At 27.4% G+C, this 22,074-nt stretch overlaps 2 protein-coding genes across 4 annotated transcripts in view; both read left to right on the top strand.

The window, feature by feature from the left end:
• LOC114132206 (uncharacterized) overlaps positions 1-6,578 on the top strand; it is a 29,859-nt gene extending 23,281 nt beyond the window's left edge. For both annotated transcript variants that reach the window (XM_027997599.2, XM_050202770.1), the window contains exons 6-7: positions 1,573-1,939; positions 2,482-6,578. In XM_027997599.2, the coding sequence (XP_027853400.2) occupies positions 1,573-1,939; positions 2,482-2,771 (657 nt within the window). In that variant the 3' untranslated portion in view covers positions 2,772-6,578. The remainder of the gene's footprint in view (positions 1-1,572; positions 1,940-2,481) is intronic.
• A 2,344-nt stretch (positions 6,579-8,922) lies between these two features.
• The window catches only part of LOC114132211 (kynurenine/alpha-aminoadipate aminotransferase, mitochondrial-like), a 28,267-nt gene continuing 15,115 nt past the window's right edge, over positions 8,923-22,074 (top strand). The window contains exon 1 of one of the 2 annotated variants that reach the window (XM_027997608.2): positions 8,923-8,946. In XM_027997608.2, the coding sequence (XP_027853409.2) occupies positions 8,938-8,946 (9 nt within the window). In that variant the 5' untranslated portion in view covers positions 8,923-8,937. Of the gene's footprint in view, positions 8,947-10,607; positions 10,643-22,074 lie in introns of those variants that run through there. The other variant, XM_050202768.1, reaches the window with a different exon arrangement.

Genomic DNA, 22,074 nt, shown 5'->3' with positions numbered 1-22,074 from the left:
AAAATAATTTTCAATTTTTAATAAATAAATGAACTATTTACATATATTTAATATTTATTTACTACAAATATTTTAGTCTATATGTTCAGAATGTTAGAAATGAAAAAAAGTTTCTTATCGTTGAGATTTTAAGTAATTTTAAACCAATAAAAAGTCGAACTGCATTTCTTGCTTATGCCCAAAATTTCTACCTATAATACATTATCCTACAATTAATAATATAAAATATTAGTATGTGGAAGTAAATGCCATACTTTTTGTAGTTTAATTTAATGATTTAATGTTAAAAGTAGGTTAAATTGATTGCTTTAAGTCTTAAATGGGTCTGGGGTCTGTTTACAAATATTCTATAAATATATTATATATCTTGAATTATTCAATGGCATGTTTAGCATTTCTCTTGCAGATGTAGAGTAATACATACACGATAAGTGAGACTTTCTTTTGGAAATACCAAACAATAAACCTTTTTTTATTTAAAAAAAAAATTACGATTTGGTAGTAGGTATAGGTACTAAAACAACTTATATATATAGTACCTATATACAATATGGACTTTGTATTTTGATCGTATGAGGGCATACATGATAAAAAAAGCATATACCTACGAGGCTACGAAGTATAATACGAAAAAATAAATAATAAACAACAAATATTTATATACTTTATTACCTATAATAATATGTTGTGCATAATATATATCGAGTAGGAAGATCGATACTCTGGTAGGAGTGCCACTATTAACTTCTACCCCCATAAACACTATACCCATGGCTCCTCTCTACGTCAGACGGCACTGCCACTGGGCTTAAAACTATTATTATCCACCATAGAATAAATCAATAATAATAATAACTTTTTAAGGCTGGGATTTTGATTTGAAACGTAGCCTCATAAGTAGAAAATATATTTTAGACCTTAGCTGATGATGATTATTTTAATGATATTTTTATTTTATATGTTATTGGCCAAATTTAAATTTTTCAATATTTTTTGGGCATTTTTGAAGTTTTCAAAACCTTTATTCATAGTAAACTTTTGTGTCGACCGTAACATAATAACAACTGTATGTACACTCTAGTACAAAATGTATAGTAGTAATAAAAGCCATGTCTATATTATTTGTAGAGGATTAAAAATATGTAGACATAATAGTAGTCAAATAATGTCGAACGTGTATTACAGTAACGTCATGTTAATTAAATTCGAATAGCAACTAGCAAATAAATCGCCAACCATCGTTTTCATATCTACAAATAATTTGTTAAAGAGGTGGTAACAATTTTATTGATAGCACTTTTGTTATAATGTCCTTAGAATTTGTTTAAATTGTATTCTGAAACAGTCGACATCGTATACAACGCTATATACGTTTCCGCTATATACTTTTTTTTCGAGATACTTGTGAGGTTTCCTTATGGTTTTTTTTTTTAACGCATTAAAATTACAGCCCTTGTAAAACCATAACATAGTATGTGGACCGATAATGGCTGAGAGGATTGTGGAAAAAAATTCCATGTATAGAATATAAAGGTTATTAATATTCGTGTCGTCGTATTGTGCCCGTTACAGGTGATCCAGCCTACGCCGTGCATGTCACCGAGCGGCGGCAGCCAGGAAAGTTTCTCGGACGTGCCCAGGCACACCGAACAGCTGTTGCCGGCCGCGTCCGAGCGGTTCCGGAAACCACCGCAGCCGCCGCGGAAGACGGTGTCGTCGTCGTCCACGGCGGCGCCCATCGCGTGCATCCGGACGTCGTGCAGCAGTTGCAGCGACGACGCCGCTTCCACCGCCACCACGGTCAACTCGTCCGTGTTCGTCGACGAATGTTGTTGCGCGACTGCGTCTTCGCCACCGCCGCCGCTGACCCACGACGAAGACGACTGCGACGACGGAGCTTCGTTAGCGTCACAGATGATCAGCGCAGAACCGACCAAAGGTGGGGGCCGTTTAAAGTGTATAGTTTTTTTAACGAAATCAACCGGTTCGACTGAACCGTTGAGACGATTCGGTTTTATTCAGTCGACTTAAAAGTAGGTAACCCATCGAGTTAAAAACGTTTTCCACGTATCTGCAGGTTTCGATGATTTCATACGACAAGTCGAAGTTTGTTTTCTACAAAAATAATCAAACACTATATAGTAGGTAATATCTGTTGAGTGTGTTATTTCTTCATAAAATACAACGTTATATGTTGTCACCAAGACTATAGCTGTATATAACTTTGACTGGGGAAAAACGAACTAACATAAAATTCGGCGCTATATTAATATTGGTGTGTAACTCATTATATTTAGGTGCAAAATACGATAGTAATTATAATACGATCCGCGTTTTGTATTTAATGAAAAAGTAGATTGACTCTTTGAAACCAAGTCAATATCGTATTACTATCAGTGTTTACTTAACTTTGATAGCAAGTCAAACTTGTTATTATTATTATTTGGGTTTTTTATTTGACCCGTCCGATTTTGGTTGCAGCATCTTGTGGGAGGCGATACTCACCGCCGCCGACCACTAACCGCGGTAACGGTACGTCTCGGACCGACGGTGATCGCGAAGTGGCTACAACACTTGGAGGTGCCGCCGCGTCCGCGGTCAGATCGTATCACGATTTCAACCGCAGGCCGCAGCAACCGACGGCAGTCGGCCGGAACGTGATCGTTGTCCAGGCGGACGTGAACCCCGTAGCCGACTCGATCGTCAACGCCAACTCATTATCAGGGTCTTTACGCGCGCTTTACGACGCGTCTAAAGAAACATTGTTCTAGTGTTTAAGGCTAAAAATACGTGTTGTTCGAGAATATTGTCATATGTATACTTTTACGTAGGCATATTATTGTGTGTCGTATAAAATACAACAAGTGTTCAAGTATACATATTGCAATATTTTAAGTAAATATATGTATTATATTATATACATATTATAAACATATGAAATCAGGGTTACCTACCATTAAGCATGCCTGCAGACATCCAGAGCCTCGGTCTTCGATAAGAGTAGCGCGATGTTATAAATAAAAAAAAATCACGACTGGTGCGACTATTATAATACACACGGAGCAACTTACAAGTAATATATGACTTCTTATAATATTTCATAATTGCTAGAGGCCTAGAACGAACGGACCAAATTGTTCTTATGAGGAATAAATAGATTGGGAAATTTACATAGCCGTATACTTTTAATGAAACGTTCAATATGATTGGTTGAATAACGGTTATGTAATATAGTTTAAAAAACAAATACAAAATTATTGAATTCTTCATATGATATTATTATAGCCATCGCGTTCCACGTTGGCTGGCATTGGTGGTGTAGTCGGTTAGATTAAAGAGTCTATAATGGCTATAAAGATCTACCTGCTGATGTCCAAAAAAAAAAAAATTATACTGTATAAAACATTCCGAGTGAGAAAACATTTTAAAATAGGATATAAATTGAAAATAAGTTAATATAATTGTTTAATCTGTAGAAATATATGAATCTAAATTTAGTTTGCAAAATAAATCTTAGGAATTAAAAATATTAATTTAATAGTCAAATATCAAACTGATTAAAATGTATATGTATCACAATATAACGATAACAATTCCGTATAAATTAATATAGGTACGCCTACTTTTTTCTCGCAAGTTTACTATAAATTTTGAATTATTACATTTCAACAGATTTGACAATTTACTTGGTTTCTGTTTTATTTCGGATCCTTAAAAGCTAATATATTTTTTTTTTACACCGAGTTAAGTAGTTAACTAAGTGTTTTTGTCGGAATATACTTCAACTATCGTCGGGCTTTTGTCGATTGATATACTGCGCGTGTTGTTATTCCGTTTACGTGTCTAAAACGCCACCATTGCCACCGATAATCTGTGTATCGTTATGATTAAATGTCATTTTGTCTTTATCGTTACCTACTACTGTTGGGTTATTAAAACAGTAAAAAGACCATAATCTGGGTGTGAAACGTCGTAATTAATTATCTGGCGGTTCCCCCGACACCTCGCCCTTTTAAAAGATTCGTACTACCTTCCACGATAAATCATCTCGAGACGATAATAATAATATGATTAAAGACACTTTGTAATGATTAAATTTTGTATAAAGGCTATATACATACTTTGAAATTGTGTTCTTGAACAGGATCTGCATGCAAATCTTGTATAAATGCAAATAGCAAATATTGCCCGTGCATCATAAATATAATACCTGTAGTCATATAGACGAATAAGAGTGTGTATCTTATGTGCGTTATGCTTATAATATATTATTATGTCTTATAGAACACTACCATATATAATATTATATATTAATTATTATAGAATATCTATTATGCTCGTCTCCATCTAAATTTTTTTTTCAAATTAATATTTTCGTGATAATATTATAATACTGTGTTTGGGGAGATCCATGATTGTTGTATAATCTGTATAATAATTTTTGATTTACCGAAATACTCGTTTAAGTATACTTGTTATAACAACTAATGCGTTAGTAAAAATATGGGTAGAATTCGATTGTATACCGTTTTATTATTTTCATATAGTACGATTTCGTGCGGTAAATTAATTTTATTTGAGGTGCAATATCTCCAAATCTTACAAAATATATAGGTTTAATACAAATTTCAATTATAACAAACCTATAAAACAACAAACAATAAATAAACAACTGTCAATTCTATAGTGCTTATCCAACATATGTTATACTAATATTAAAGAAGATCCATCTAAGACACGTGTAAGTATATGTTGTGTTTAAGTATGTGCTTAGTTAAACATATAAAAAACAATATACTTGTGTACTTCACTTATTATTTATTTTTTCGTTTATATTTTTTTTACAATATTTATTTTAATAACGATGTTTAACTACAATATTAAGACCTATTGGGAAAAAATAGTTAATTTATTATAAATTCCACGCTATTAGTTATTTAGTTATTTAATAGATAACTACAACCATATTTTAGGTGTTGGTACTTTCTTATTCGTCAAAATATATTATATGTACTTCAAAAAAGGTAAATCATTTACAAAACACAATCGAGTTTTATCCAAAAAATTTATACTTATATACATGAATGTGTGAAGCATACAAAAATATTAGATAGATAAAATGTGGATTTTTCTAGCAGCATAATAATGTAATAAGTTAATTTAAATTTCATTCAGAAGAGGAAATCCAAGTATCGTTAAATTCGCGTATAAGGTATACTTTTGTATAAATGTTAAGTAAAACCTTGTGTTTAATTGTATATTAAATATTTTATCGTAGTGTACCTACTCCAATCAAAATTATTCAATTGAATATCTATATGAGTTAGTTGCGTGTTACAGTTTAAAATTTAAAATTAAGCTATTATAATATGTGTCAATGCTAGTACATTCGACGTAACGAATTTAGGTAGATAGGTTATATTATCTATGGCCGAATGAAGAATAATAATATAATATTGTAACCAATTAATCTTAAGCGGCCTAATGTTTGTGTCATTATTTAATCACCAATGGTATAATATAGGATCAATATATATATAAATGTTATTATTAATTTTCATTTATTGTGTGTGTTACATAAACTTCTCTGAAGTTCACACATTCCATATTATTGTGTTGAGTACAGGGTATTTTTTGAGACACAAATTTAAAGTTTGCGACGAAAAGGAATTAACATATGTTAGCTAACATTTATGTTATGGCTTGTTATGATTTGTAAGATTTTGATGAATGTCGTCTCAAATTATCCAAGCAAATACTCTTAAATTATTCTGTTTACAAAATGCAAATGCCTAATTTGCATAAAAAGTTTTTTTTTAATGAAAAAATACTATTTTTTATTTGTACGAAAATGTTTATGTCTACCAAAAGGGCATATATAATATGAATTATGAATAAAAAACTTTCTTATTTGTTAAGTTTTTTTTTTTAATATAACATAAAATATATTAAAATTTTATGATGTACGTACGTCTTGTATATGAAGAACCTAAATGTGTTCGCGACGAGAAAAAAAGCAGTTTAGATTTGTATCCCGTATGTATAGTTCTTTTTTTCGTTTTAATTGTATTATAATATATTATTGTAAAATTATTAAAAATCTTTTTTTAAACGTTTAAAATGACGAGACCTCTATACATATTGTATTCATGAATATAAGTACTAGCTGGTGCGTTTTGATCAGAAAATATATGGCAAATCGTTTCAGTAATCATCTACAGTATTTTATAGTTTCTGCTGCTTTCTCACTATGTACAAGGGTCGTCACGTTTAAATTATGAGATTTTAGTAATGAAATAATTTTTAAATTATATTTTATAATAAATTTGTATAATTATATATACGATTTGTTGTGTTTCTATTGAGTGTTATAATCATGGTAATATTTTAGATGTGTTAAAAATATTAATATGTGTGTAAATTAATGCTTACCTGTACAAACCATTTTGAATAGTTCACAGTACTTATAAAGTTTATAATTTATCCGTAGAAATCGATTCTGATTGTTTTTGTAAAGATGAACCGAGAAATTATTGTTAACCTTTGAATAATAAAATAAAACCATGTACAATACATAATACATTTATTTATTTGTTTATGTGATACAAAATTGTTTGATCTAAAATCCAATATTATCAGTAAATTAGATATTATTTTTACGGAATCAATACAATATTAATAATTGTTTTTATTTTTATGTTCCATATAATAATTTTGATAACAACATTTGAACAATTATAGTAAAATTAAATTATAATGAATCAGCTTTTATGATTTAAAATAAAATAGTGTATTGTCAATTATTATGCGTATTTGTGTATTGCATTTAAGGTGATTTAAATCATACTATAATTAATAGTGTGATTACTTTAACAAATAACATTGAAAAGTACGTAATTATTGAAAACAATATTAATTTTTTGAAAAAAATTATAATTAATATAAGATATTATGCGTGAAAATCTAACATGTACGCAGAAGATTTTTTATTCATTTTTGTTTATAGGTCAATCAAATCATTTTTGGAATTTTAATGTTTAATCTCATACATATTGGTACAACTTATATAAAATAACTAATATTAATTATTGTTTTATTTATTTATTTACAAGAATTTTAAGATTAGCAGGGTCCATTACTTATAGGCTATAGCATGTTTATACTAAAATTACTTATTTTTAATAAATGTATTATTCGGTATAAAATATGATAGCTACTACATAAAGATGTTTGCATAAATTGTATGTTTCAACTATGAAATCAAAAGTATTGATTTCGATCTAAATATAAAACATTCAAATATAATTCACAAGAATTTTAAGTTTTAGACCTTTTTAAAAATTGGTCACTACTAAGATTAGATACATTTTTCAATAATCGTTCAAAACATGGTTATGTATTTGTTTCATAATACTGTAAGTTAAAAGCAATCATTTTGATTTACATTTTTACTTTGGATATTCACCTCTTTTTTCCCTATAAGTGCATATTTCATTATAACTCTTTAAACAATTTAAAACAATGGGAAAAAATATTTTACTATGAATTTTCTAGAAATTATAAAAATAAATTTAAATGATAAAATATAAATTATTATATTATTATATATTTTTAAACTTTATTTAAATAAAGTATCTATCATGTGTTTTCCCGATTATTTGTGTGTAATCGAAAACATAAAATTGGTCGATAAGAAATACGCCGAATACGGTCAGTTGTTGTCTATTCGTCTGTTATTCGTATCGTATACAATTCGTCTTGCATCAATATAGTTAATGTAATATTCTAGACTAGATAACTACAATTTTTTTTTTTTGTGAAAATTTAATTAAAAAGCCTAAAGAAAAATGCCTAATTTTATAATAAATAAATTCGTAATTTTCCGTTTTTATTAAATAAAAAAAAAATAAAATATTTTTAAGAGCATATTTTATCATTTTTGCATATTTTTAGAGCATATATGATAATTTTACTCTAACCAACTAAGCTAATGCATGCATATTTTAAGGTTTTTTTTTGAGCATGAAGTCCCTAGCCTTAGTTATCACTCGCCGTGCGAGTTTGATACCGTTATTTTTTTTTATAAGATATACAATATACATATTAATTTTAAATAAGACAATAGGTAAATTAAACTAATCTTTCGTTAAAGTTTGGCAGTTTTATTTAGATGTAGGATAACATACAGTGTATTGCTATGTGACAATAATATGGGATTATTATCTGTACACGTAGAAAATGATTTTAGAGATATCAGTATGAATTTTATGAATATTGCGACACTTACTACCATCACACGAGTTTGCTCAATAAGTTGTCTTCGTCTTACACACGTATGACAACAAACTTTCGTTCACCAGTTTTAAAATTATGCTGTTAGTTTTGACCTATTATATAATTTAAAGATAAGGTTATTATCTAAGGCTCCACAAGGTAGCCATTCATTGATATTATTTTTTTTAAGTAAGTCACATTTTTTTTGAAACTCTAAATTTTAAAATGATCATAACTTACTTAAAAATAATAATATCTATAAAAGGCTACGTGGGGCTCTAGATAATAACCTTACCTTTAAATTATATAATATAGGTAAATTCACTCTAATATCAAAACTAACAGCATACTTTTGAAAATGGGGAATGAAAATTTGCTATGCCGTACGTGTATAAGACGGAGACAACATAATATGCGAGTAAAACGTTCTCTTAAGACAAATAATAAATAAATAAATAATAAAATATGCCGATTACACAATAACTACCGACGTGAAATTATTGCACGGTCGTTTCAAAAACAGCAACAATATTAGTTCACAGCCTGTGAACGCCATTCACTGTGACTGGGAAAACTATCTCTGCGATAGTTATCTTCAATAACTCCAGTGATTCAAAACTATGGCCCAAGAAACAAGGATTAGCGGTTGAAGGGCCATCGACTATGGCACAGGTACGGTCATCCTCTCTTATCTATAAATATTTATATATTATAATGTATTATAGTGTCTATTATTTTCCATTGATACACTATTCGACGGTACATGTTGGTCTTATTATAGGCATAATTAGAGTAGCAATTAGGGACTATTAGTCCCTCACTTATTTATTTATCTCTATAAAATTCCTAGGTTTGACGTTTAAGTCGCAGTCACGCCCACGGTTGGTCTCATGATCTACAATCTAAAAAGATAGGCTTGGATAGCTTGCTTTATTATTAGACGAACACGGTGCTCCAAGGAATTGATTGTAATTGTGCAAACCATCAACCTTATAAACAACCTCTTGATACATCAATTGTATACGATATGTACCATCGTCTTTTTTATTATTACTTATTATTATTATTATGACAGTGCAACGTATATAAATTTTATGATTATGTAAAATTGACCAGTATATAATTCGTGGTTTAGACATAACATCATTATATTATTATATTTGTCCAATGATTATAGTTGCTGCTTTTCTTTTACTTCATTTATATGACATCTCGGATAAACCAAATATAACGAGCATTCTATAACTTATGATTCCGTAAACGACAAACCTAATAATACAATATAATTGTATTTAATAATCTCCTTGCTTACTCAAATTTAAGTCATTTAGAATTGAAAATAAGTACACATTGCTTATTATACATATTTTCGAAGTAAACACTAGTTGGTGATTTTTATTTATTTAATTTCAAAAATATTTTTATTTGATAAAACAGTGAGTTGATATAGTATTGTTATGAGAAATTTGTAAAGTATGTGTAACAAGACCATTTAATTTTCTACAGCACTACAAAAATAAAATAGTTTTAAATTTCAGTTAAACTTAGACAAGATAATATATTATACTTATAAGTTGTATCAAGTAATATTGTACAATTTATTATTTTTATTTTATTATTGGAGGTTCATAATTGTTTGAGTAATTGATTTATATTGACAATCAAGGTTCAAAACTTTGGTATAAACAACAACTTTGATAAGATCTAAAATATCAATCATTGTTATCAATTAGTTTATTGTTAGACTATAGTCCAAGGGTCGGCAACCTTTTTTGACAGAATAACCAAAAGTTACAATATATAACATTTTCCAGATTTTAAAGAGCCATTAAAAATGTTCATAATTTTTTTAATATAATTTTATTTTAAAATTTTAATAGACATAATAATAATAAAATTAATTTATAATAATATAATATTATACTAATTGTTATGTGTGTAGCTGGAGAACCGCAACTATAGACCAAAAGAGCCACATGTAGCTCGCGAGCCACAGGTTGCCGACCCCTAGACTTATATACTGTTCATAAGTCTCTCATAGTTAGGTACAGTTTACAGTTGAGCTTGTTCAAAAATTTGTTAAATCATAGCAACCCTAACTTAAGCATTTTTTGTTTTAAGATCTACTTCTTGGTGTAGGTAATTAATAACATTCATCTAAAAAGTCACATTTCTTCATTTTTAAACGGACATTTAAAATAATGTATACTTTAATAAGGAAGTATTCTATATTACTTTTATTATTATTGTATATTATTTTAGTTCTGTTTGAAAACTTCATTTTCTTAAAATGTATTTAATTATTAATATTTCTTAAATTGAAATATTTTTTATGAAGACTTTAAAAAAAAATATTTCGATGAAATTGGTAAGTTTTAATTTCATTTTTAGCCAATTATTATACAGTAGTCGCCGCTTATTAGAATCGCTTTGGGACCCGACAATTTGAGTCAATTAACCGAATGAGTCAATAAGGCGAATGACTCAAAACAATTTTAAAAATGCTTAAATTTAAAAAATTAAAAATTAAAAATATATATTGAAATTCAAGGTATAAAAAATGTAAAAATCTAGCTATACGTAATTAAAAATAAAATAAATAACATACATACATAAATACATAATTAATAAAATTAATTAATTTTTTGATAAAAATACGTCTAATGTTGATTGGATTTTCGCTTCTTCTACCAACTTCATAATCCTATCTTCATAAGATTTATGTTTCTCGAATACGTCAAAATCGCCTCTTTGCTGAATCCATCTACGTAAAATTTGAAGCGCTTCTAGCATTTCTTTAGTTTATGGTGGTTTCTCATCAGGTTCCTCTTCGTCGCTATCACCAACCACATTCTCTTTAAACTGTTTTGACTGTATTTCCCCACATATATCTTCCTCGGTAACGAGTTCGGTAGTTTGGACTTCATGTGACTTCACTTGACGACTGCTTGGTTTATCGTGAAAAAGTAATTTATTTTATCTCCGCGATAAAAAGTAACGACTTATTTATTACACGTTTGTTCAATGTATATTTTATTTATTTATCTAATTTCCAAATGACCCTATTAACCGGTGTGTGAGTCGAATAGACGAATTTTTTGTTGTGTGTTAGTATATGTGCGAATCGGGACCAGCCGTTTTGAGTCTAATAGGCGAATGAGTCAATTAACCGTGAGTCCAATAAGCGGCGACCACTGTAATTGATTATAGACGAAAAATCAGTAGGTATATATTAGTACTTATATACAATAATATATAAATTATGTATATGTTGCTAACAATAGGATGATCCTGGTTTAGGTTTTGTACATTTATGGATCTACATAAATTTAAATTTAAATTTTTGGTACAAAAATAATAAATACATAGTTAGGTATATGACTTGTTATTTTGTATGATAAGAGATTGATGTTAAGTTATATATTTAAGTAACTAATAAAACAAAAAAACAATGATTTTTAAAATAAAATTTTTCATACTTAAGTTTTATTTAAATTATAGTAGGTATAGTAATAGGTATTCTACTATTTTAGCTTTTTTAAGATTAATATAAATTGTTAAGGTTTTGAAATACTGCCAATTGTACAAAATATGTTATCTCATATATCAAATTGAATAATAATATTATGAAACCTATGAAACTTAACTAATATAAAACTTCCTGACTATAAAAAGACTATTAATGTTAATTATCAATCGTTAATGGCCTACTAATACACCTACACAATATACGTGTGTATTAATAATTGATGTGTCGTTAAGTAGGTTATGATTATTATTTTTAAATACTATTTTCCAATTCTCAATTAGTAGGTACTTTATTTCATTAAATATTGCACTTTGTATGTTATTTTTAAATCAGATTTGCTTAAAAGGTTTTAGATTCTGAACGGAGTGATGAATGTATTGATTCTACAATGATGTGTGTTTTTTGTTTTTATATCTGTGTACAGCATAACTAGTCGAAATAACCGTGGTTTCACATGGCAAAGTGAATATCTTTGGTGCGTCATAGAGGTCAAAAGTAAACATTTTCTAACAGCTAGGTATCAAAAAAATCGAGAAAAAAAAAAAAAAAGTGATGGAAAAACGGGAATTTTTACGCAAAACCAGTTTTTGACCAAAAAGATTTTTTTATATGATTGTAATTCAAAAACTTATCACTGTAAATACTTGAAATTTTCAAAAAATGTTTGACTTTTTTTGAGTTATTTATAGAAAACTGAAATTTTAAATTTTTCTGAAAATTTTTTTTTTTGAAGTGTCGATAAAATTTTTTTGGCCTAGTCAAAATACTTGAAAATTTAATACAAAGTTTCTCATAAGTTATTCTTATAGTGATTAAAAAATTATAAGAATACATAGGGACAATTTTTTTTTATACATTAAGAACAATTTAATATTTTAATTTTCGAAAGTATTTGTAATAGTTATGTGCAGTATTACATATTATATATAATAATGAAATAAATATATTAGTATATCCAAGTGTGCATAACACTGTATTTGAATATTTAATAGATATATTGTTAGAAGTTATGAGAACAGAGAAATTATATAAGATCAAATGTTGATTTATGTAGGTGGGTGACATGGTGGAAATCCTTTGCGGTCGCATTCAACATCAGCTCCATTTTGGGGGTTTACTTGAACTTGTCCTAAACTCTAAATAGGTATAAAATAATTATTAGTTTGATCATGCACAAGTTTGTGAGTATTTATTTTTCTGAATAGAAAAGCTTTTGTTGATTATTTAGGGGAAAAAAGTCAAAATCTCCAGCACTTTTCGAAATAATTGGGAAAAACAAACAACATTACAAAGCTAAGTGTAGATAACCACTCTGCTGTACAATGTAGATGTTCTGTGTACCTCGTTAGAAAGTTATAAACGTGTTAAATTAAAATTAAAAATTTAATGATTAATCACTAACTACGAAATTCCATTCGAGAAGAGCACGGTTTATCAGAACCTGTACTACTAAATATATCTTATGATAATATTGATAATATAGGTAAATTGAATAATTTTCACTGAAAATATTGTATTGAAATACAATAAAATTACCACAATCGTTATAATTTGTTTATACATATCAGCTATTTTATCAAAATTTAAACTTCTGACGTTCGTAACAATACTCAATATATTATTATTATTTTTATATATATATATATATATATATATATTTATTAAAATTTATGTGGGATTTTTTATTAAATATTTTGAATCTTAGAAATTTTTCCTACATCATTATTTTAGCTTGTAAGCTAAACCACATCATTGTATACATCATATACAAAATTATAACTACCTACTGTATATTTTACTATCAGATTATTAAATTATAATTATTAAATTTTTAATTTTTATAATTTAACTACTACCTATTTATATTTATTTACTTATTGTTATGTAACTTATATTTAATCTGTCAGAAACTAAATGGCGTTTATTAAATAAAATAAAATAAGCATAAATTATAATATAACACGTTGATACATACAGGCAAATACACAACGATGAATATTGCCATTGCACTGATAAATTTTAAATTCATGTTTGATTTGAATTGTTGATGTATTAAAAATAATTTAATTCAATCTATAGATAATTAAACGAATTTGTTTTATATGGTATCCGTTTAAACTATTTTTAACGATAAATTACCTAAATCAGCGGTTTAAATCACCTATGAGCTTGTCATGTACCACTAGCGGTACGCGTACCACAGGTTGAGAACCGCTGACCTAAATAATACCTAATATGCCTTATAGTATAATAGTTCACAGTCGCGAACACTAACTCCGGAGTATGGGCATGCTCATTTATCATAATGCATTATAATATATAGTTCTATTTAATTTATAATTGACAAACAACACAGAAATTAATACAAATTAATACAATTGCCACACATTTGTATACCTACGTAAACTATATAAATCATTGGCGAAGCGCAACACATTGAGCATGCCGTGGGTAGTTAGTACCTCGGCTGATGGCGGAACGAGTCTCAGAATAAACAATACGATCAAAATAAATAAAGACAAGTATGACAGGTAATAATTTCATCTGTTTAATTGAAGTTTTTATCATAAATTATGTTTTTTTTTTAAAAACGTAATATATTATTTTATGTATTAATTTTTCATTTTTGTATTTATACTAATTATATTTGTATTCTTAAGCAGCGCATTGAGAGAGTGGGATGACTTTAAAAAATCAATTGTGAACTTATACTTTTTTTGAAAACATATGTGAAGTATTCAAGTCATTACAAAATTTTTGCACGCCATATACACGTACGTGGCTATATTTAACTCACACGTGAATTTAATTTTGATTTATATAAATTCAATATATTTTATTCATTATACTAGGGGCTGACGGAAATTTGATTGCGGGTGTTTGGAAGGTTAACCCTCTGGCGCCTTCGAGTTGGTCGAGTAAAAATCGTTTCATTGGGTTGGTGAGGTTTAATTCTGTAAAAATATGAACAAGTCGATTGCTATGTTTGAAAGTCTAGCAGTTATCATCCAATGTAAATAGTTGTCCCGTCGCTTACCCGGTTTCTCGGCAGATCGCCTACAATATACGAGTAGTACCTAAGTGAAATCAAAATGTTGTGTAAACTCAACTTAAAAAAGTATATATTACTTATACGGACAATTTGTTGTAATATAACATGAAAATTATATATATAAAGAATACAGTAAAAATGTATAAGTAAATAGTTGATATGGATTAAATGGAATTAATAGGCAAGCTATTTTAACACAAGACTTTGTGTTTAAAAGATTGTCCACCGGTGATTATTTTATACATAAAACAATAAATATTTTCAGAAAATGATACCTAGTTGAGTGTCTAGCTATTAGTAATGTCAACATATAAATCGATATTCAAAAGTTCAATCCATAGTTGTCATACCTCCTAACGTCGAAGTTCAGGTGTTGTCATTTTCATGAAAACAATTAAAGTCGATTGCTGTATTTGAGTTATCTCTTTACGTGATGTTAAATGTTGTATAATATAAAACAAAAAATATTCCAACGTCGACAGCAAAATTAGCGTTTAAAAGCATTTGCGTTATTAAAACATAAAATATTATTGCCTTTTTATTCATATATAGGTATATATAAGTAGACCACATTTCATTAAACATTTAATTCATCATAAATTAAGTATCGATAATTTCTTTATGATTTATATATATATATTATATTTAGCATACATAAACCCTGTAGAATCGTACTTAAATATTTAATATAATAGTATGTGTTAATTTATTAATTAACACTTTAAGCTATAACAAATTATATTCGAAAACCAACTAAATATTACCTTTACCAACAAACTAATATAATTATCTTTCAAATATTTAAATATTAAATTTAATCTTAAACAAATTAAAATTACTCTGGTGCTTATTAATATGCTATTAATTACACACATATGTGTTTTTTAAACTTGAATAATTATTTTTATTGTTCTAATATCGAAAAAATTAAAAATATTTTAATTTACAACCAAAGTTCACTTTTTTATTTTGTGAAAATTTCGTTTCTTTATTTGGGGAGTAAAAAGTCGAAATCCCCAGTATTTTTCAAAATAATTGGAATAGGAAGTATTAAATTCGAATTTAAAATTTAATGATTAATCATTGCCTACGAAAAACAATTTTGAAAGAACACGATCTGTATTACTATATCTTATGATAGTATAGATAAATATATTAAATTAATTCATTTCACTAATAATAAGTTGAATAATTTTCACTGAAAATATTGAATTGAAATACAATGAAATTACCAAAGTCATTATGATTCATTTAAATATCAGCTATTTTATCAAAATTTGAACTTTTGACGTTCGCAACAAATATTCAATACCTACATATTTTTTTTTAATATATTAATTAAAATTTACGAGGAACCTTGTATTAAATTTTTTAATCTTAGAAATTTTCCCTACTTCATTATTTAAACTTATAAGTCAAAACTATATGTAATATGTATTATTACATGTAAAATTAATCACTGTGTTATTAGTTAGCAATTAAAAATAATTATGATAGGTTTATTCAAGTGTGTAATCAAAAATACCTATACACTTTTTCGAGTTGATACACGTGTAAAAAACATATAATAATAAAAATAATAGTTTAATTTACCTTATATTGATTCCGTATAAAACAAAATTTTATTTTAATCATAATTTATCTACATGAATTATGATATAACACCTATTATTTTTCAATTTTAGTTAAAAATCGTCTGTGCTTTTAAAAATTAAAAATTAACAAATCGTTTACGTATATAACAATATGTACACATTGATTTATTGCCATGTGCGTGTAGCGTGAGACGTGAGTGTCACTGCAAATATGTAGTGCACATTCTAAATATACATAAAATTCATGAATTATATACATAGTATATGTGTACATGTATAGAATTCATAATTTTTTTAAATTAAATGACATATAATATAATATTAGTGCATTTAAAATAAATCCATTAGATTTTTATTAAAATGCAATACTTAATATCATCCGTATCTGCCATCAGGTTTTTACCTCGCATAGGTAAAAATAATTTCACTCGTCCAAATGGTACACCCAAACGGACCATTATTTTTTTAGTCAAAATTATTAGCTTCGCCCAAACGACCATTGCCCGTAAATTCGTGTATTAACAATTATATTCCAGCGAGTATTGAAGGCCACAATTTTCATCTCACTAAACTAAATTTTTATTGTAACTAATTATTATACTGGAATCGAAGTATTTTTTATAATAAAGAATAATGAAAACTTTAGATATCACTTTATCAATATTATATAAGAATATCATTCTAAATCGGAATCAACGTTAGGAGACATAAATATTACACTGGGTGACGTGAAGGTGCTTGCTCTAACTCTGGTGGATCACGTCTAAAATGTGCCTATTTTGGACCCCCTTATATATCGTCCATAGAGTCCCGCGGGTACCGGCTGGTCCCTGCTGGTCAGTGCACGCGCATCCGCTCTTCCCACGCATTTGCGTCAATCATATATCGATGATTTCCCGTTGAATCATAAGCGTACGTGCGATGATGATGTATTTGGCCATGAACGATACCGCTATATAGTATAATTTAATATAATATAATATCACCAATTAAACTAAAAAATATTATAATGATATACATCTGAGTAAACAAATTCAGTACAGTGCGATACACTCCTATGATCTTTACACGACCCGTGGTCGAAGACGTGTTTAATGACATGTATTTTTTTTCCTTTAATTCTATACAATGCTATCTTAGCTAAAAATTTGTTTCATTCTTCCCTGATGCAGAATATTCTAATTTTATTTTGCATTTTTGGACATTTGTAGCTATAAAGGCATTTTTTGTCATTTTTTAACACTTTTAAGTCATTTTTTAATTTTTAAGGTAAATTTTTTGTAGTTTTTGTATAATGTGGAGTCATTTTTCACAAATTTTGTATTTTAAAGAAAATTTGTATAACATTAAAAAAAATATTAGTATTATTATTGTGGGTTTTTTGGTTTTATACATTGATAAAGCAAATACTCTTTCAGACATACACCGATCATATAGATGCTTATCGAATGTTTGGTATATTTATAAATGGTATGGAATAAATCCGATAAACAAGATTAAATTGACATAGACATTAGATGTATTATTTTACGTGCTTATAATTATTGCAGTAAAAAGAACTATTGTCAGTAGTAATTCGGCATCCGCGTTCACCAATTAATCGATATTTTTCAAATTGTATATTTTAACGATTTTAAATATGTCGAAAGCAAAATCGTCTGTTTTATAAACCGTCAATTTTATATAATGCTTAAAATCTAAATGTATACTATTGTCTATTGTTTATTATTTTATTAATATTATAATTCATATTTTAAATTACTATAATTACACCCATATCTATAATAAAAATTATTATTTAAAAATAATTTTTTTTCACTTATTTAATTAGACTTTTTAGATAATTTTTAAGTACATTTTTTGAAGATTTAAGGGAATTTTTGTGTGTTTATAGGTCATAAACATCCTAACTCTAATAATGATTTTAGAGTTAAAAACTCATACACATCATAAAATAAAAGATACCAAAGTCTCAGATGACTACTTTTCATGCGGCCGCTGTCCAAGGTGTTAACTGGTATTATTGAGCGGTTTTTAATTTTTTTACAGTGTTGCGATAGGTGGCGAAGCACTTAATCTACTTAATCTACATATTTAAATAGCTAAGGAAATTTAAAACAAAATTAAAATAAATCTGGAGTGCACACGGCTCTCGGTCACATAGTAATAGGCGTACAAAGTTCCAAGTGACTATCTTTCGTGCAGCCGCGGTACGAGTTGCAACGTGTTTATCCTTGCACGGTTCTTAATTTTTTTGTCAATGTTCCGGAAGGGTGGCAAAGCACTTAAAAAAGTCTTGCAGTTTAAGGTTAAAATAAAAATCGGAAAACTTGGTCTACGTATTGTATATATTTATAGTGTCCCTCACTCCCTCGTCTTTGGTCAGGTGTTAAATTTAAATTCAATGATATTTATATTATATACAAAAAAAGATTCTGAGTAGAGGATGTCCGTCAGACTATATAACTAATTATATTTTTCATTTTTTAAATTAATATACTATAAGCTTATAAATTAGTAAGTTATTTTTCTATTTAGAGTAAAAATCGTGATTTTAAGTTGAAATGACTATAAGAAAATTGCGCATTTCTATAATCTAAAATTTGTACTAAATTTCTAATATTGACGTTTTCAATTAAAAATAAATAAATTTAATGAGTATTGTCAAAATTTAACTTTTAAATGCTTATAGTATATTTATGTGAACATTTTAACAACAATTTTTTTTTTTTTTTTAGTGTTTATTAAAGCTTCAACAACTAAGGTTTTTAGCCAACATTTGATAAAAGCTAAAGAAGAATATTTATATACATAACAACAAAATTATATGTGATTTCTAGGTATACAATATATATATGTTCTAAAAAATATTGAAAAGTTCAATCGCTCCAAAAATGGAACATCACGCAAGTAAACATTATAAACATACATTTTTGAATATTTCATATATACTATATTATACATAATTGTATAATATAATACTTATATTTTTAAGCGTTAAATAGTTCAATTTTTTTATTCAGCTCAATTTACACAATTTATAATAAAAATCAACTATGCCAAGTAGAATAACAATTGTTTTTTTTTTGTTCAAAGCGGCTAGATACTTATAAGAGTTTGCATGTTTTTCAGTAATCGTTCAAAACATAGCTATGTATTTGTTTCATAATACTAAAAGTTTAAAGCAATCATTTTGATTTATATTTAAACTTTGGATATTCAGCTTTTTTCCCTATAAGTGCATATTTCATTATAACTAAATTAAATATTTAAAACAATGGGAAAAATATTTTACTATGAATTATAAAAATAGATTTAAATGATAAAATATAAATTATTATATTATTATTATAATAATAATAATTTTATTTTTTTAAACTTTATTTAAATAAAGTATCTACCGTGTGTTTTCCCGATTATTTGTGTGTTATGAAAAACATAAAATGACCATATGGAATACGCCAAATACGGTCAGTTGATGTATATTTTTCTAATCGTATCGTATACGTTTTCGTCTTGCGTCAATATATATATATATATTATATAGTTAGTATAATATTCTAGACTTGGTGTTTTTGTTGTGAAAATTTAATTAAAAAAGCCTAAAGAAAAATTCCTTATTTAATTATAAATAAATTCGAAATTTTTCGTTTTTATTTAAAAATAAAATATTTTTAAGAGCATATTTTAGCATTTTTGTATATTTTTATAGCATATATAATAATTTTTACCCTAACCAGCTAAGCTAATGCATGCATATTTTAAGGTTTTTTAGAGCATAAAGTCCCTATCCATAATTATCACTCATCAGTCACCGTGCGAGTTTGATACCGTTATTTTTTTTTTTAAGATACATGTTAATTTATATAAGATAATAAATCAAACTATTCTCTCTTTAAAGTTTGACAGTTATTTAATTATTATTAAAGAATCCATTTGTTAATTTGTCAAATCAACTTCTATTTTATCATTTACACAATCACACTCAGGCCAAAAAGTACCTAACTTTTACTTTAAAAATGTACAACTATGGTCAATATCCTGACCAAGATACAGATACTGATTACACACTAATCTTGGGCATATATCCATATTAAGTGACTATATGGATTTAAAATACGATTTCATCAGCTAAGACTGCTACTAATTTTTAAATGTGTTAATTTTAATAAAACATAAGCCATATGGCTTTCAAATATTTTTTTTCGGTAACCCTTTGCTTGCACCCAGAGTATAACTTATCCTTGATAGCCCACCCCAACCACCCGCCTTGTTTGCCTGCAGTAGGTATACGTCAACGGCCTATATTTGTCACCAACCGATTCACACACGATACAGTCACGCTCACCATCCGCTATACTTAACGTATTTTATTTTTGTTTAATTAGTTTATTTTGTCATCTTGAATTATTATAATGATATAATATGTTAAGATTACGTGCCGTTACGTTGTTGACCGCTGCCGAGCCGCTGGTGCGCACAAATTAACACGGCCCTCCCGCTTTCTTGTATCGTACGATGTCGTGTAAGTACCGTCGTCAAAAAGAGCCGTTAATAAAAATAAAACTATTATTTTTAGACACTTTTTTATCCGTTAGACTAGGAGGGCCTATATATATATATACATTATACAGGTACTTAAAGAATTTTACACGATCTCATATTTGAATATTACCAAATTATTAAACAATATATGTATAATAAAAACCAGTGTTACCATTTTATTTATTACTTGTAAGTTTACACACACACAAACACACAAGTTAGGTCAGTGTGTAGTACAAGATCCGTATGAAGTACAGGCAGTAACTAGACACTCGGCTTATTATTGTCTGTTCCCAGCCTAAACACCCTTCAAAGTCTTAGTAATTTTAATATATAAAAATATATCAAAGTTGTATCGAAATTGAATTTTTTTCTCATTTTTTCAATTAGTTAATTTAAAATAAGCTAAAATATTTTATTTTTGACCCCTCCCCCAATAGGTACCTAACCTAACCCCCCCCCAATACCTAACCTTACCTACCCTCCAAGTAACAAATAGGTCAAAAACTAGAGATTACCCATAAAATTCAAGATTTTTTGAAACATAATAATAGACTAACTGCTGTAAAACGTAATGTTTCTATACAACACTAACTTGCTTTAAGGTGAATGATCTTATCTATTTTATATAAATATGTGTATATTTATTCAATACATGTATACTTTAATGTGTCTACACCATTGAGTAAAGGTCTGCACTTTATGTTTATTTATAATTACTATGTTAAAATCGCATTCCTCAAAAACATAGATAATAATATTATACAACTAAATATTTTCGTATGGTATATAATTATTAATTATTATACAATATACAAATTGAATAAATATTGACCTGAATAATTTGATTGCAAAAAATATATCATGTTCACGTGATTTTATTATTTATTTTTGTTGTGTTGTCATATTTATATTTTTGTAATCAACTGTGTTGTAGTATTATGTAAATAACAAAGTATAAGGCCAAATCATATAATGATATTGCGTCAGATATTAAATAGGTAATATAATTATTAATTATACTCTAAATTATCAAATCCTTATCTAATTTATACTATTTTTATTAGGTAGGTAGGTAC

The sequence above is a fragment of the Aphis gossypii genome, chromosome 3 (genome assembly GCF_020184175.1).
Source record: "Aphis gossypii isolate Hap1 chromosome 3, ASM2018417v2, whole genome shotgun sequence".
Classification (NCBI taxonomy): Eukaryota; Metazoa; Arthropoda; class Insecta; order Hemiptera; family Aphididae; genus Aphis; species Aphis gossypii.
This window is presented reverse-complemented; position numbering and strand designations above follow the sequence as displayed.